Source organism: Ruditapes philippinarum, unplaced genomic scaffold, assembly GCF_026571515.1.
Source record: "Ruditapes philippinarum isolate M1 unplaced genomic scaffold, ASM2657151v2 ctg877_1_1_1_1, whole genome shotgun sequence".
Lineage (NCBI taxonomy): Eukaryota > Metazoa > Mollusca > Bivalvia > Venerida > Veneridae > Ruditapes > Ruditapes philippinarum.
Window position 1 is genome coordinate 140,233 of NW_026865893.1, and position 19,142 is coordinate 159,374.

A 19,142-nucleotide genomic window follows, 5' to 3' on the forward strand; every position below is an offset into this window, starting at 1 on the left:
TGTTTTTTGTGTGTTTTTCTACATCTTCCAGGCAAGATATTTTAAAAGATTGGATAGGACTGTTGTTATATGGATAAGCTATCAATATTTGATGAGCGTAACACGTGTTAGAAATATAGCATAGTTGATCAGATACCAGTATATGTGATCTTGAATGATCTCAGAAATACAATATTGTAACCTGTACTCAACTTAATTACGATTGTAACCCAATTAAGGATACAACACAATAATGACTTCACTATTATAGACCTTATATAATAATTTACAACAGTGTTGCTAATTCAAGTCCCCAAGTGCAATCAGGTATATCCATTAAGGCATTAACAAATACAAGGAGGGGAAATAACTCTGTCTGTGATATATTTACAGCCTGCTGTGAGATATATGTGAAATATATACAGAAGATATTAACTTCATAGGAACATATTCTTTCCTTCAAGAAATCCGATAAGTAATGAAAGGTGTAACTATTGTTTATCCCAAAAATAAATAATAAAGCCAGGTTTCTAATTCCTTGAAGTGTTGGGGAGAGTATATCATGTTACACTAAGTGATTACCTGGAAACTGTGTTTGGAATACTTCTGGCATTATCTACCTTGGAATATTATAATGATAACTATATATACAGCATGAAAAATCTGCTGAAATTTCAGAGAGTTTTAATTTTAAATAAGTATGATAATTGATTTCTCAACAGATCTAAATAATTTCAAGACATTTCTGAATTCCCAGGTATACAATTAAATATTGAGATCTAATTTTCTTTCTTTTATTTTTCTTCATGAAAACTTAAAGTATTTACAATGACGCAATAAATTTTCTGTATGTCAAAAAAAAATCAACAGATTCATATTTTATCTGTGAAAAAAACAAACTAACATGACTTATAGTGATACGTTTTATCATTTTCACCTCCTACACTTTTTACTTCAGACAAGAACACTTATTTATGATAGATAACATAACATTTTGAATAAAAAATACATTTGTTTAAACCACATTTTGGAACACACCTTGATCAAATAAGTTAAAGGTACATTCCTCATATATTTAACTTTTTTTTAAATATGAATGTAAATAACTTATTTTTTTTTAATTTCTTACATACTTCTAGGAGTGTATTGCTTTAAAAGCTTATATTCTTGTAGTGTCAGCTATATACTATAGTACAAATTTTTAATGATTTGCAAACAAGTTTGCACCTACTGTCCCATAACATAATGAAGTTCTTCTATTACAACTAATCTTTGCAAATCTCCTGTCATCTGATATACCAATCTTTAAAGTAAACACAAACAATTGAAAATCTGGATATACTATATCTATACCCCAAAACATTGCAGTGAAACACTGTGTGTGCCTTAAATGTATATCAGGCTATCTGTCAAACTTGGTCATACTAAATTTGCATAAATGGACTTGCCCTGCTTTGAATTTGAAAAGCAGTCAAGCAATTAAGAGTGCAAAGTGTGCAGGTTGTGAATGGCCAAGCTAAAATGTCAGCCTCTAATTCTGGTGGCTAGTAATTATTTTGTATGTGTGTGTGTGTGTTTGGTTTATTTACCCTTGCCACTGAAATTGAAATAAATAACATGGGCAAGAATATACTACATTTATAACCTAAGGGGCTGATATTATATGTTCTTTAAGTTTACATCTGTGCACATGTTTACCTGTGTACCATAATTCACGTCTAAAGACCATCACTACATACATGTAATGCATGAAGCATGAATATGATGGGATAACTCAACATAAAGTTAAAAATAACCAAACTGGTGGCGACATCAAATTAAGTCACCTATATACCATTCCTAGTAGCATTTGATATTTATTACAACATTGATTTCTCAAATATTTTTACCCATATATGGACATTGTATACAGTATATGCCATGGTCACAATCAACAATGAAAATGGTACAAAACAATCCCAAACTATCAGTTTCAACACAGCATGTCATTGTGGGTAAATAAATGATATTGTGGGTAATTTAGTCACTTGTGGGCCAATTTAAAGGCTCCAGCTGTGTTAATCATACAGGTAGGACTGAATGCAGGAAACATTAATCTCCCAGTTGGGGCTCTGACTTAAATAAATGAATTTCTGTATTAAGATACCTACAGGCAAAGCCTATAACAAAAGATGACAACCAGTTCCTAGTAACCTATGTCTAGACATATGGTATTTTAAGTGACAATGATTTTCAATGGGTGCCTGCATCTACATCTAGGTCATTCAGATATTTATGCAGATATTTATCATTTAAATATGTACATTCCTTGAATTTATATTTAATATTAACCTTAATATTTATTATCAAAACTTTAAATGTGGATTTTTTATGAAATACATGTATAAATAAATTATATTTACATTAAATTTTAAGGCATAATCGTTATTCAGTTTTAGTTGTTTGCTGTTTTTGGTGACTGAATTTCGTCTCCATCATGATAATAGTAAACTAATGTTGTGTAAGTAATATACCAAAGTCAATATGACACATTTTAAATAGTTGTTTTTTTAATAGTTCATTAACAAAGTACTGATGCTGCCAAAGTCAATTATGGGTCACAATGACTTTCCAGCTGAATTTGTAGAGGGACAAATCAAAGTAGTCTTTGACTGGCCAAGAGTGTTACGGAGCTAGAACCGTCATGCTCGTTGCACTCACATTAAAGATGTGAAATTTTATATAATATTTGTGTATTTTAGATAATATTAAGATACTACTGTCACATAATTCATATATCAGTACAATATCCATAAAGTCAACATCAAATGGCCAAATGACATCATGTTTATTACATTTAAATGTACTGCAGTAAACAACAGTGTATGTTAAACTTGTTCATTCATAGATTAGATTTTAATTCAATGAGTCATAATTTCATTAAACTGCAGTAAGATAATCTTTATATACCAGTAAAGGTAGATGTTGTTTAAAATGTTAAACTTCTACTAGTCAGTCGTCATGCAAGATCGTCTTTACGAGCCTGCGTAACAAAAACCTCCCACATATTAACTACTTGTACTACCAAATATGGTAAAAGTCCTAATTTTAAACCACCGCAGTGTAATTTGACTACCTGTATTTGATCAATTAAAAGTGCAAACTCTTGAAAATCAACTTGCACAGGTGTGTCAAATATTTTACAATAACAAACAGTTAAGGTTATCAACTTGTACGATCTAAATGAGCGAGTGTCTAGTAATTTTCACTTTTCAATACCACACAATAACAAGAATTTGAAAGTTACAAGCCCCGTATGTGTTTACTATTAAAGATTTTTTTAAATGTTAGTGTTTACTATACAAGATTTTTTAAATGAAAACTTAAATCAGTCCATTGGCATACAGTGCCTCAGATGCCAATTTAATAAATCTCTGTTGCAACTTCTTTGTTAAACCTATATTCAGCTAATAGACAGGGGTCACAGAAGTTTATCCCCTTAAACTGCTTTTAAAGGTTAAAGATGATCAATAAGTTATAAATTTATACAGAAATCAAACATATACATGTATAGAGAAATTTTGGGAAAATACCAATCTGAACGTTACGACTAAAAGAAGAGGGTATGTTGATGAAAATAGAACTAAAATGCCAAGACAGATGAATTTACAGGAACTATGCCCAAGGCCCTCAAGACATCCACTTCAAGACTGTTTTGTTCTGTTCTATCCTAAAGCTTGCAGTATAAATAAAGATATATTCCTCAAATGATTTTTTTTTCTTATGCACTTTTCACTGGCTGTATTGTTATATATATTATCAAATAGAGCATGACAGTCAGATACCTTTTCACTTTTCAAGTATAAACATCCCAGGTTCAATCACCTTAATCTATTTAATACTACCATTTTGTCACCATTTTAATGCTGTAATGGATATTTTATGATCCAAACATATCTGTAGCCTTATCAATCTTGTACATACATAACACAAACAAGGTCAACATTTTCTGGACAACAAAAGGTTTACTTTGTGGTGCATGGAGCTGAGTACTTTACACTATTACAACCATGGTCATGACTGATCTTGAGTATTAAGAGTGGCGCAACGATGGTCATCTGACTTTGAGTATTAAGAATGGCGGCAAAAGTATCAGACCTGTGCTGTCTTTATCATAAGTCTGGGACCATCAGACCCTTGAGAGTTGGATGCTTATTTTTATAATTTCAATATTGAAATCCTGGAAACATAACTTGCAGGCTATTCAGGAAAAGGAGAGTAAACAAATTCATCATGGTGTGTGCATCAGTAAGATAAAATAATGATGGAACGCATGGAAATCATAAACAACTTCCAGTTTACAAGTGGAACATTTTGATGGTTCATCAAACACTGTAAAACATCAATCTTCTTTTTAACTAAATTCACAAATTAACTCGCTGCTGAACATTCTTTGACATTCAGACATAGTCAAAAACTCAAATCATACATGTAGTGCAAATTTTGAGCTTTACTGGAGGGGGAATAATCCTATTCCATTTAAATATAGTATTCAAGGAAAAGGGAAAGATTGTATCAATGTGACAAGTGAAAACAAAGAATAACTTGCACATTTATCCCATCTGACTATGGTCTGCACTGTCAGTTATTGGGTCAATACATTACTTTTATGGAGTCCAGTCTGAAAGATGGACATAATTTAAGTGTGGTTTAGGGTAAATACATTTGCATAAATGTTATCTACATGTAGCAAGATTTCTTTAGGGAGGTCCAAGAACAAAGCAGACAAAAAACAAGGTAGAGAAATATTTTGCAATCTAGATCTGCCTCTTTGTTCAAGTTTACCAGACAGGCATTACAAAGTACATTTATCTTCTGCTTTCCCACAATGCACATTGTTCATTCTGACATTTTTGCATCTGCATGGCATCAAAAAATGCTAAAATGATCAATAAAAAATTCTTCAAAAGATGATTTTCAAAAGAATCAGTTTTACTGAAAATCCCCCTGTTGAAAAACAACACCTATATGCATGTTATAATTCAACATTCCTAGAGATCTATGAGAACTTTTAGAGATACCGAGACTTTTGGAAAAATGAAAGAAGCCAAGAATTGTATCAGTCACATACAACATGATATGGACTGTAATTCAAACAACATGCACAAATGTTTCTCTTATTTGTTTGATTATTCCTTGGCAGTTAATGTCTCTAGGGATACCTTACTCTCATTCCATAATAATTTAAATGTTTGAGGAGGTAGTGTTGCCAAAAATGCCTGCTTTGTTTAGTGGCATGCAAAGAACATTTGATTTTAATATATACAATTATTATCTTTAGATTATAGTTCATATTTTGAATGGTGATGAACCCTTGCAAGTATTCTTACACCCTTACAAAAACTAAAACTTTACCTTTGGAGGAGCAGTGCAATTTGTTACACATGGTAAACAAAAGCTTTGGTTTGACTTTTTAAAGGAGCCCTGCTCATTACAATACATTCAAAGTCAGTAAAAAGCATACACCTAGGTAAATTTCAACTGGAACATCACAACCTTGTCACAAACAATAACCGCAACCCTGCTTTGCATTTGGAACTGTAGAACAACTTAAGTGCATTTGGAACTGTAAAACAACTAAGTTTATAAAAAAGCAAACTGTTCAGCACCAGGCTTTATGCTGCTAATAAAATATAGACCATGCTCTTTTCTATGAATTCCACAATGAACATCAAGAGGAGATTTCTAACAAACAGGAGGGTGACTTAAATTAAATAACTTGTTCCCAGCTCAAGCAACCACTACCAAGTGTGCCCTCAGCAAATGCTGTTACCTTATTATTACAATCATGTTTTTCAGAAAGTAACCATAACTTGTAACCATTCAATAACAGAACCTTTCATTTCAAACAAATTTCAGACATGAACATTGAGATCAAAAAAGAGTTTACAAAGAAATATTTTTGTTAAACTGATTTTTTTTACTACTTGTTCTTCCTTGCAGTTGAAAAGTCTGCCAAAAACCTGACATGTTCCAGGAATGTACTACTCAACTTTTGTGGAAAGGTGTAATAAATCTTTCTTGTGAAAAACAAATCAGCATTTTGTTCGGAAAGAACTTAATAATCTCAAAGCAATATTTCTCAGATCAGAAAGAAGGCAAGAAAACAGATCACCAGGGTTTCTCATCATTGTTCTTTCAGAGGTTTATAATTGCTAATTTTTATAAAATTTCAAAACTCTTGCCATTTATTTACAATGGCTTGCTTGTTGTCTGATGATATTATAGAATAATTGTGCTGTGTAAATAAGTTCCAAGAATACCTATATATTATATATATAGAAATAGTTAAAAGTGCAAAATTATATATAGTAACTATGTGTGTGTCTTTCAGTTTAATTAAGAATTGTTGTTTTTAAAGCTGTATTTTGAAATCTTAGATAAAACTTGTTTTTCTCACAAACTTTGTACATCTTTATGTGACCCCCTATTTCCTAACAGTGTCAATGACAAGAAACTTGACAAAGCATAAAATTGTGAGGAAATAATTCTGGCAATAACTTGATATTGTTACGCAGCAAATTATTGTAGTTTTACTGGCATCACTTAACTTATAAATAGATAATGCTTTACAAATTTATGTTCTTTGAAAAGTCTGGTGTGCCACTGCAAAAAGCTCAAAGTCTTCAGATGGCTATATATAAATTATATGTCAAAAGATGGTAAGAAATCTGTTCATGATGATTATAGGATGACAACAAATAAAAAACTGAAATAAAACAATTCAGGATGTTTCATTACAAAATGATGTGTCTTGAGTTATTTTGTTGATTTAAATCACAGATGGCTAGAACAGATGTAAAATTATGAAAATATGTGACAAGTCAACATGATAAACAAAGATTACTCAGAAAGAGTGAAAAAGAGTACTATAAACGTACTTCTTGTGTATCTACTGTGTATGTCATTGTATACTAATATGAGGTAATAATGAGAGTACACTGAAAGTATACAGCATATATGTTTCATGTTCACATCGAGTCAAGTACTGGAAGGGATAAATATAATAATATAGATCTGATTTATATTTAGTTTATAGAGCCCAGCTGAGTCTTATACCACCAGTAAGACCTGACTGCAGTGACTACATCAAAGTACCTTAATCATGAAATCCCTGAAATCATCACTAGTTACTGGATTATTCCAAGATTACTCAAAGCAAGACAAGTCAAATACTCAAATACTGGATAGGGCTTTTATCACAGATCTATAGCTTATATGAACTGACAAAACACAGCCAATGGCTAAAGCCTTCATCTGAACTGGAATATCCATGTAAATAATTTAGTCACCCATTTCAGTCATTGAAAACACCTGTTTTTAATAGAAATATCACAAAGTAGGCAGGATACGAGATTTCATTAACAATGTAAAGAATTCTGATCCAAGAAACGTCCAGTGTTTTATTGAGACTGTACCAATGCTGGTCTAATTAAATTAACTTCTCTTCACAATAATATAACATGTCAATTTGTTACTTCATGTCTTGCCTGAGAGCAGGTAAAGGTACACATGCTGTGTGGAACATAACATTGGCTTAGAGAGTAACACAACAACAGCTTAGAGAGTAACAAATTGGAAGCTTACAATGGCAGCTTCAAGGGTATAAATAACAGAACCACAACTTTGGAGGGTATCAACATAAAACTACTTTTCCTGCTGCATTATTCTAGAACTCTAACCTTACAGTTTGGCAAGGGACCAGTACTTGTAATAGAATTACTTGTCTGTACTCAATAATATCTCAGTGTGGGGGGAAATTTTGTTCAGAACAGATATGCAATGCCAAGGACAAATGTGTAAAAATGCAAAATGACGAGAGGTGATAGTTATTTCTGACAAGTGCTTTAGTAATGAGGCATACAACTGTCAGCGTTAAAATATGAAAACAGAATTTATATGATGCATGTTTTATATGTCACTAACTGTTACAGTTTATGCATAAAAAACATTTCTATTCAGTCCATATCATTACATAGGCCTACATATAAGGACTTTTTGTATATTTATAACTGATCACATTTGTACTTGCATTTTCCCTGGTACCAACAAACCAGACTGACTTCAGGGTAATGAGTTTAATAGGAGTATAATTCATCATTTATCATTTACCAAAGGTTTTCTATGTCAGGTAACAGCAGGTGGGTTATCTATTCCATGTGCTAGAATGTTACAAGACAATAGCACTGCATACCAAGCTGTAAGTTGATCCTGACTAACCCTACTCTTGTTGAATTTGGACCACTCCATCTGAAGTTTTACGGCTTTCTAAATATCAAAATACAAAAACTCAGCTACCAACAGTATAGCCCGAGTCAGGTTAGACTGCACACTGACTTGCATGCCGGCATCACATTCAGTTGGTGAGGGCTTTCTGAAGAAGCTGAAGTTTTCCTATCCTGAGAATCTAGCTGGAATTTGCAGTCAAATACAATGTATATTATACTATTTGGCTGAGTAGGTGCATGGGTAAAACCTTAAAAATTGGAATATACAAAATGAAAAGGTTTTTTATTCTTACATGTAAATTAACAGTAAATTCCTTTTTCCTGTAAATGAACAGAATCAAATTCCAAACATATGTCAGATCAAACCTGAAACACACTTATTTGGAATGTGAATGCTTTTATGTAACAACAATTATACATGAAACACAACAAATTTATTGTTTAATAATACCAGTAATTTCATTGTACATGTACATAGCAAAGCTAACTGTCCTAGAACCATGTACAAGCTAGAACATCTACGAAATTGATTAAAAGGGAACCATTTAAGGATGCCAAACATGAAAAGAAAATTGATTTCATGAGCCTGTTCATGGGCAGCAATGGTTAATGCAACTTTACAGTTCAAACCCCTGGAGAACTGAAACCATGTGGATCCAAAATTGTTCTATAATTTGAATTTACCAAATTCATGCTTTTGAGTATAGTTACATTAATGAAAACCTTTGGTTGCATGCCTTCTAAACATATAAAAGATGTGGAGTAAACATTTGTGAAACTACTATTTAAATTTTTAATGCTTAATTAAGTGATGTGTAAAGATCAGTGTTAGCTTTCATTAAAAGGCCAGCGGCCAGGTTACAGGTAGATTGATGAAAGTTGCCTACAAACTGTGTACTTAAATGGTGTTTATAACATTCCGTGTAACACTACCTCATTTAAATGGTAAAGTGATACCAATGATACTGTACATTTAGTTTAATGTTGTGAATGATGGTGTGTGAATGATGGTTGAAGGACAAATCATTCAGCTTCATATGGTAGAGGATGGTGGAGTCAATGTCTGAGATTTATACTCTTTTGTTATCCTTATGACTATGAAAATTCAGCCGCCCTTTAGATTATATTGAGCTGCATTTTTAACCATTTTAGGACTTGTCACTATATTATATAAGTAGCAAACCTATGGTAAGCTCAGTACAAAGTCTAAATAGGCCAATTACCTGATTTCATCAGCCCTTTATTACTAGAATTAAGCATTTTTGCCTTCAAATACCGAACAATAACAATAATGGAAAGAAATTCAGTACATATATATTACATGTTCATTAATCTATAAGCCTTATAATTTTGATTCAAGTTGGAATTATTATTGTAAAGTATAATTATGTTTTAATCAGAAGTTCAGTCATATTCATGACATGCAGGTTTATATTGCTATGGAAAACATGACATAGCTCAAGTCTTAAACTTAAATACTTGAATAATATTGGTAAGTTTTCCAATGTTGACCACATCAAAGTGTATATTCAGCTATTATTAGCACAAAGTCACCTAAATCAACTCAACTAGATGTAACTCCTTAACTCATTGGAAGCTAATTAAATGGTGATAAAATCCAGGCCAGCCTGGCAGTTTGACCTGAAGCAATGACTTGTGGCTCCTCAATTTTAGTGTCCACATATTAAACTTAAGCTATATGAATAAATGGACCAACAAAATTCAATTTAAAGATAGCAATGTACGTTAAAAGATTAGCAATGCCAAAGGTTATATCATTCCCAAGTTCGCAGTGACAACCATTTTACTTGTTACAATACATGAGATGAGTGACTGAGACTGTCCATTATGCTGTGATACTTTAATATATGCCATGATAATCTCATATTGCTGTGTATTGTATGATTGACTTCCTATATTAACTCTGAACGCCCCCAATTTACTCCAGTAAAGTACTATAACAAGCAGAAACCTAACACAAAGTACAATAACAAACAATAACCTATTCATTACCAATTTTGTTTTTCTTACGCTTTTATTTATTACAGCTTTGAATCACCATCCTATTAAACAGTACAAGTAGGAAATGGACAGACACATTCAGGTAACACAATATTAATACAAGTCATATAGGAAATGAATCAGATTTTAATCACTGATATCTTCAAACTGATCAATATCGTTTATTTTTATGCCTATACCCATGTTCTTTATCTGCTTGTATTCAATACTCCCTACCTCTTATATATACCTTTCTTACAATACTTTCTATTTTTGTATTTAAAACAGGACATACTACTCTTTCTATGCCAAGAAGTTTACAAGTAGTAATTTTAAGTCTTTAAGTCCAATCTCACCCCCCCCCCCTCCCTCTTCCAAAAAAAAAACAAAAAACATTAGCTACTTGATCATTATAAAATTTATAAATACTCTTAGACCTCTTTTCAAACAAAAGGTCAAGTATTTACATTTTAAAGATATGTTTGAAAAACAGCTACCAAATTTTAAATCCCTGAGGTTAATTTAAATGCATGGTCAGATAAACTGACCACTGACATTAGTCAATTTATCAGACAGGTAAATCAACAGGGCGGGCTAATTCTCACACCATATAAATCCCTTGACAAGTTCTGCTTGTAAGGAAGGAGATATGCTGTATTTTGACCTATGATGCTTATGCTATACTCACAATAATACTGTCACTGCGTCACAGTTATTATACAACCTTGACAAAACTGGTGCAGCTAATTTATCTTTCATACAATGAATCTATCCTCACATGGAGGGCAGACTGAAAACTGGGCTAAGGTCAGTGCCTATTTCTGACAATACAGTGGGTTCTTAAAAGGTTTAATGGAGGTGTATTTCTACATAATGGCAATGACAGGGAAGGGTGAATGCACAGTTCTGCTATTACGTCATCAATGGATTATCAGCCATATTTGATTGAATGTCTGTCATAAATTCTGGGCATGAACATGTTACTATATACCCATTAACCAGGATCTTAACATCTATTTACAATCTATCAAAAATATTCAAGGTTGAAAACCTCATTTCTCTGCCAAAACAGTGTAAGCCAGCATTTTTATTTTTTTTTATGATATGGCCAAATGTTGAAAGGATATATGATTATCAAGAGTTGCCACTTGTTGCAGCAATGGCAGCTGGGTAATATCTGAGGAACAGAGATAATCCTTCACCTACAATGACTAACCTGAAACGTACTCTTACTAGATAACTCTACAGGAATGTTGAAAAACACATCATAATGTAGGTGGATGCCTGATAAGCATTACCTATGATTATTAACTAATTGGGATAAAACACCTTCACAGAGAAAATTCCTATCTTACTCATTTGTTATTCTTGATTCTAAATTTTGAAATCTTTTTTTATTCTTGCCGGTATGACTGTGTTGCAATGTGTATAACAAGGTGTCAGAGATAAATTTACTACCCAACCCATCAACACTTAACATTGCCATTTTGTGACTTAATTCTCTTGGGCCCTTATAGTATACTAAATTCATTGAAAATTTTCAAATGCATGTACTTTTAGCCTCAAATATAATTTTAAAGCTTTTAAAATTTCTCAACTCGAATATTATTAAAATTTAAAGTTTTTAAAATTTCTCACTTATAGAAGTACATAACAGGTAATAAACAATAAAACTTTTTTATGTACCATGTTCTTGCATATATATGAACCTTTTCATGAGCAGTTTATTTTCATGTAAATCTTTTGTTTATTCAAAACATTTATGAAGAGAAAATAACAACTTAACAATGGATATTTTAAATCATTTGTGTTACCCAAAAAAAATGTCACTTCAACGAACAATAGAGCATTTCTAAATGTTGGTCCTCTGTCCGAATCAAATTTACCATAAAATTGAACTTTGTTATAGGAACAAGTAAGTTTTGTTATGCTAAGTTTATAATGACCATTTACATGTTTAGTGGGTGAAATCTGATAACATCGGAAATATGCTGGTTAGAGCAAAATGTCATAGATAAATAATACAGTGGTGTATAACCTGAGTCACAGTGTCACCTTACAACATTGCATGACACTAAACCTGCCATAAACAAGCCGAGCCTTCATATATTGTATTATAGTCAAACGGTCCTTTTTTCAACTTTTTTTTTAAACAAGTTTCTTTTCTTGTTTTAGTAAAACTCAGGTCTAGTGGTCTACACTGAAGTCAATTCAGGTCAGCTGATCACTTTTCAGTGCTGGAGTGCTGAACAATAGTGACTGAATCCCATCCCCATAGTGCCATAAAACTGAGTGTCCGGGTCCCAACCCCAAAGAGCAATTGATGGATATATGGCAATTGTTAGAAAGGCACCTGGATTTTCTCTTAAAGGATCATTGACTTTTTAAGATACCTAAACATATTTAACTATTGAAAGAACGAAACATTCAGTTACCCTGTGAAAAATGTCCATTCTTAAGGATTTATATTCAGTTTTGAAATAAAGTATATATCTCTTACTGTATATATAACTTCATGTGGCTTAAAATAAGTTGAAAAGTGCTTTTTGGTAAAATTTCCTACCTCAACAAAATAACCAGCAAGAAAAAAAAATGCAGACAGAAATAAATTGAAATTCAAAATTTGAGTGTCAATAAATTCTGCAGCCCACACACCACCCATGAGGCAACATATCATTTACATTTTTCCGACTCTATTTGGATCTGTGTATTAAATGGATTATACTAACTACTCTGACTAGAAAGAAGCTTAATATTGAGTATGTCTACTCAACCAACGCCCTCCCGTATTTGTAAAATGCATGATAAGCGAAATAACATCAACAGCCTGGTTTGGCATATATTTAACATGTCCTATATATATTTTTTTATTTGTCCTCATTATTTATCAACTTAAATGCCATGTTATAAAATCAGTTAAGAGCTCTCAGGTTTCGGTAAGCATTTGTCATTGTATTTGGATAATGCATATCAATTTATAAAATTAAATACAAAAATCAATTAATGCTTCATGTAAAGAATATCTAATTAATCCTTAACCCCCAAATGCCATGACCTCAAGTTATATATCTATGTCCTTTGAGTCAATAAACAATAGATATCAACAGGTTAGCATGAAATCTAGTGACGCTGCAAAAACTTGTCAGCAAACCCCCAATATCACTTTAGGTTAGTCCCTGACACTAATAAGCAGGGATGGAATTGGGACTCAGATCATAGCATATTCCCAGATCATAGCATATTCCCAGATCATGGCATTTTCTCAGATCCTATCATGGCGTGGCATACTCTCTAAGATCATGGCAATCAGAAATCAGGATGATTTTTTTTTCATTAAAATAATAGGTGACCAATCTTCCCAGGTAGGCAGTGAATGATTAATTATTGATCCGATAATCTAATAAATGCAGATGAGTAAAAATCAATGGTGTCCCAAACATAGTGCCATATTTCTCCCATACAGGACATGATATAGAACTTGTTGGCAGGTGTAATATCTCATATTGTATTTGTAACTGACAAACATGGGCTAGGGGTTCTAATCATAGATGCAGCAAGCCCAGAAGACAGAAATGCTAGAACGTGTACAGGCAAGGGACAAGGACAGTTAGAAACAAGAGCTGTCGGTAGGACAGCAAAGCTCGACTATTCTTAGTGCTTGATAGTAAAAAAAAATGCTTGATACAGTTACCTCCTCCTATTTACAGGTTGGAGTCATGATGGTGAACAAGTGTGCAAAGTTTCAAAGCCATATGTCAATGGACTTTGAAAATATTTGAACTATTACAAAAACTTTAACGTAAATTCTAAGTCGAAAAAGGGGCATAATTCTGTCAAAATGCTTGATAGAGTTACCACCTCCTGTCTACAGGTTGGGGTCATGATGGTGAACAAGTGTGCAAAGTTTCAAAGCCTTATGTCAATGGACTTTGAAAATATTTGAACTATTACAAAAACTTTAACGTAAATTCTAAGTCGAAAAAGGGGCATAATTCTGTCAAAATGCTTGATAGAGTTACCTCCTCCTGTCTACAGGTTGGGGTCATGATGGTGAACAAGTGTGCAAAGTTTCAAAGCCATATGTCAATGGACTTTGAAAATATTTGAACTATTACAAAAACTTTAACATAAGTGGTTACGCCGACACAGACGCTGACACTGACGCCGACGCTCGGGTGACTACAATAGCTCTACTTATTCTTATCGAATAGTCGAGCTAAAAATGCAATTTTATTTCATAGGGTGAACCATGACTTAGTCAATGTTAAAAAACAGAACTTTACCACTCTCTGTAGTGAGTTGAATGCAAACAAAAAGTGGTTGTCCCTACATTATTTCAGGCTTCAAAAAAGTTTGAACCGTCTTGTCATAAGCTACTGAGGCTGTTACAGCCAGACAGCTGAGCTTTCTCATCTAAAAGAATTTCCAATCCCACATGACGTAGTTAACCAAATTAAGAGAGTGCCAAAACACAGCAAGCCAACCACCTACACCCTAGATAAGCCCAAAACGGTGTATTTCTTAACCTGCTTATTTTCTTAAAAGAAAATATCAAGCTTCCATTAATTTTATGGAACGGTTAATTCTCAATTTTGGGAAAGTCAGTCAACAGTAAAGAGTCTACAGATGTCATACTGGTGGCAAAGACTTAAATCAATTTCTGTTTTAGCTAGGTAAAATTTATTTAGACATCCAATTAAACATTGAATCAACTGACCAGTCATGAATATTGTAGGATGATGCCACTACACTTTATCACAGGGATAGTTTTAGATTTTCTAGAATTAATGGAAGTGGATAGGCAATTAAGCTATCAAAAGTCAGCAACCATATCCAAGCAGTCGAAGAGGACCCCTCTCTTTTGATATGAAGAGCCTGAATGACACAATTAATGCAATGAGCTGTGCTTTATATTGTATGTTCTGTGTTACATCATCAGCACAAATTTGATGCCTTTTCCAATGGTCATTAATTAACAAAGCAATTAATGCGGAAATATTAGACATCATTTGTTTTCTTTTTCAGGTCAGTGTAAAGTTGTGCTAAGATTAAAACCTTCTTAAATTAAGTAAATATTTACAGATAATATAAATATAGTTATCTTGTACAGATTAAATGTAGAAGTTTTATAGGATAATGTTGTAGTGGTCAACATTTTGTTTATTCTTGACATACTGAAGTGAATGAGTAAATGTGTTGAAAAGTATCACAGTAAAACTACCAGTCCCCATGTTAACACATCCTAGATTGTTATTGTAAGCATTACACAATTCTAATAATAAATATGATAGCTTTATGGCAATTTATAATGAATTTCAAATATTTCCTTGATAAATTCCACTTCCCTGATTAAATGGACTGACAATAAACTTTTCTGTAAAAACTATCATTTTGAAATTCTAAAAAAAGTAGACTCACAGCCAAATTACAATATACATTGTACTTTATAAAGCTGATGATTAAATCAATATATTGACCCCAACTTGAACTTATAGATCAACATCAACGGTGTGAAAGTGACCTTTCATTCCAAGAAAACATATCTAAAATCTTCAATTATTTCAAAAGAATTGAATCATGTTTGTCATGTTATTAATAACAAATAATTTTGATAATCCACAATTAATTAAACCACTTCCTATAATGATTATTCAGCTTAAATTTGTAATTAACTGGGATTTCTAATTAATCAAATTGTAAAGCATTCACAGTAAAACTGTCACGCCTTGTTGCATTAAACTTATAGGTTGACATGACTGAAGACTGCTGATTTGAATATGCACACAAGAAAAATATAACTTGCAAAATGATGTTATGACATAACATAACAGTTATGAACAAGTTATGAATTGACTGAATTATAATTAAGCAACTGCAAACTGAAATTTGAGCTGCGTCATGACAAAACCAACATAATGGGTTTGTGACCAGCATGGATCCAGACCAGCCTGCGCATCCGCGCAGTCTGATCAGAATCCATGCTGTCTGCTATCAGTTTCTCTACTTGTTATAGGGTTTGTAAGCGAAGAGCATGGATCCTGATCAGACTGCGCAAATGCATAACGTTGGTTTTGTCATGACGCGGCTCATTTCATTTAAAGTGATGCATAGATAAATGATGCATTAACCATCTCATTGGTGGTCCAAAAATGTAATGTATTTCACTTCCTTTTAAAAATATTTAATCTGAATTGACCTGCATCAAGGCTGTGACCCTTGTCTACATCTATGCCTGACTAATTTAAATACTTCCCTTGGGGAATCTATAATCAGGTAATTACAGAGAATAGTCTGTCATTTATTTTCCCAAGGCCTTTGTGACTACTCTGTTTTGCATTTTCGTTTTGTTACTCCATTTTGCATTTACTTTTTGTTCATGAACTTTTGATACATGAAACTAGTTTTTATTTTAGGTTTTTAGAATTTCTCAAGTTTGACATCTAATAGGGCCCGGGCTTAAAATAAAGCCATCAGGGGGGGCGGGGCAGTTGTTGCAAGTTTCATTCTAACTTAATTAAAGTGTCTGTTTTTTCCTTAAAATGGAGCATTTGTTTTCTTATGTATAGCTACATATTTCTTTACCTTTTTCTCACCTGGTGGCAGTATTTACATGCCCTATTTGAATCAATATACACATATATCTCTTGCCTTACCAGGTAATGTTTATATTTTACTAATGTGTATTGGGTATTTAAAGAATGTCTCGGTATTGGTTTACATATATTAGACTGAGGCAACATTTTCTGTGATTTATGTGAAACATTAAAATCACCATTTAATGTGTACTGCTGATGTTGCATGAACAGTCATGCATTCAATGTAACACATGATAAATTGGTGTAATTCTGAGTATGATCAACTGTGTAGACTGGTAAATGTCATGATTGGTGGTAAATGCTTATATGGTGTTATATATGTGACATAAGTATAGTATTTACATACTGAATGTATAAGCTAAATACTCATACTGTCTCACGCAGTGTAATATATAATAAGGAATAAATTATGAATAGTTTTGACTAACACAAAAAAGCTGCTGCATATATGATTTGTAGGTGAGGAGAGCACACCTCCTCCCTCCCCCCCCCCATACATGTATTCATCCCTCACTCAGAATCTAATGAGAAGTTGTCATAGTTAATACATTAGTGTGTCAACAATGTACATGTGCATTATGAGCAGTACCCACCCGTCTATTAATCTACCTATCCGAAATGGTGACAGTTTCGATAACATGTGTTTTACCTGTCACACCTTTTGACAGGTGTGACATTTTTACAAATAAGAATACTATTGACTTACCGATATTGACAATTCTAATTCCTTCATCCTTTTCAAGAAATTCCAATGCCTTGGTAACATTTTCCAACTTTTGAGTACGGAAATTTGGTCTCTTGTTAATGGACTTGAATTTCTTGCCTGACAAAACTTCAACCAGTGCAATAAGCCTCAAACCGTTGGACAAATCCGCCTCCAAATCTGTTATTGACTTGTCGACAGTCTTCAAATGCTCGTTCGCCCATCTTGTAAAGGTATTCTTTTGGATTTTCTTCCACTGAGCATCTTCTGCTAAATCTCTTTCCGCCATCGGGGTTTCCTCGTCCTCTTCGTCGAGAAGATCCTCGTCGTATGCACTCATGTTTACGGTTTTGGGGGCGTGTCGAGATTAAAAATAAACTAGCCAATCGGTGCGTGTCGCTTTCAATTAATATTCGCTTGATGAATGGACGGCGGTCTTTTTGAAGTACGCTACAATCCTACACGTCCTGAAAAATACAAACAAAATGTTTATGATAAATTTATGCTGGGAAAAACGTTAAATGATATCATGCGTTTACGTTCGTCAAATACCACAAATATTTAACTGTTATCAATTGTGCAGTTTAAATGTTCTTATATGGACAATTTTGAAAATAAAAGTTCCGTAGAAGATTTGCCGAATAATGTTGCAATAACAAGAAACCTGTAACTGCAAACTATCTGCAAACAATTTCTTTCACAATTTTAGAAAATAATAATAAAAAACGTTTTTACTCTGGGCAAGATTATTATAACTACAATATAATTATCATTATTATTATTATTATTATTATTATTATTATTATTGGTGGTTGGGTTTTACGTCGCACAAACCCAGCAGAGGTCATATGTTTTTACTTGTGGAGGAAAACTTCACCCCCCCCCCCCCCCCATCTCCCCACTCCCATTCATTATTTCGGACCAGAGTAGAATCACCGACCTTCCGTGAATAAATATAATTCATGAGCATTGGGCCTACTTGGAACCACGGCCTAACATGGATAAATTCGCTGAGTAGAAAGAGCAACAAATGTCATCATCTTGTAATAACACACCATAATTTATCTTACAAATACTTAAATATTATGGATAAACTACACGCCAAGAACTTTTACATCTCCGGATTCTAGTTTCATTTTTGCATTTCGATACGAAATGTCGTTGTCTAGATATACATTAATACAAAAACAGAAAACCACAAATTCACTTTATGTTGATATTTTGTTCAAAATGTCACACACTCGACTGCATCAGACATTGGTGAGATTATTAGCAAGATAATCATTGATTATTATTCCCCCTGAATGTTGAGTAAACCCTAACTATAAGAACCTCACTCCCAGATTTTATCCTTAAACTGCTGAATTTGTGAAATAGATTTGCCCTACTTTGAATTCGTAACAGTCCATTCAAAGTTTAAGAAGCATTGGCAGTTAAAGGGATCATTCAAAGTTTAAGGAAACATTCAAAGTTAAAGGGCTGTAGAGCCTAGTCAGACAACGCGGGTGTGCAGAAAGGTCTGGGTCTTTACTGGTGGCCAGTAAACCAAGTAAACCACTTTCAGTTACAGCTAATCCCACAGGCTGATAGACTATT

The 19,142-nt window shown here is 33.1% G+C and overlaps 1 protein-coding gene across 1 annotated transcript in view; it reads right to left on the reverse strand.

Moving 5' to 3' along the window:
- The window catches only part of LOC132730683 (filamin-A-like), a gene marked incomplete at its 5' end in the record, with an annotated part of 108,706 nt that extends 90,693 nt beyond the window's left edge, over positions 1-18,013 (reverse strand). The window contains 1 exon segment of the mRNA XM_060716662.1: positions 17,550-18,013. Within this exon segment, the coding sequence (XP_060572645.1) occupies positions 17,550-17,886 (337 nt within the window).
- Positions 18,014-19,142: the final 1,129 nt, after the last annotated feature.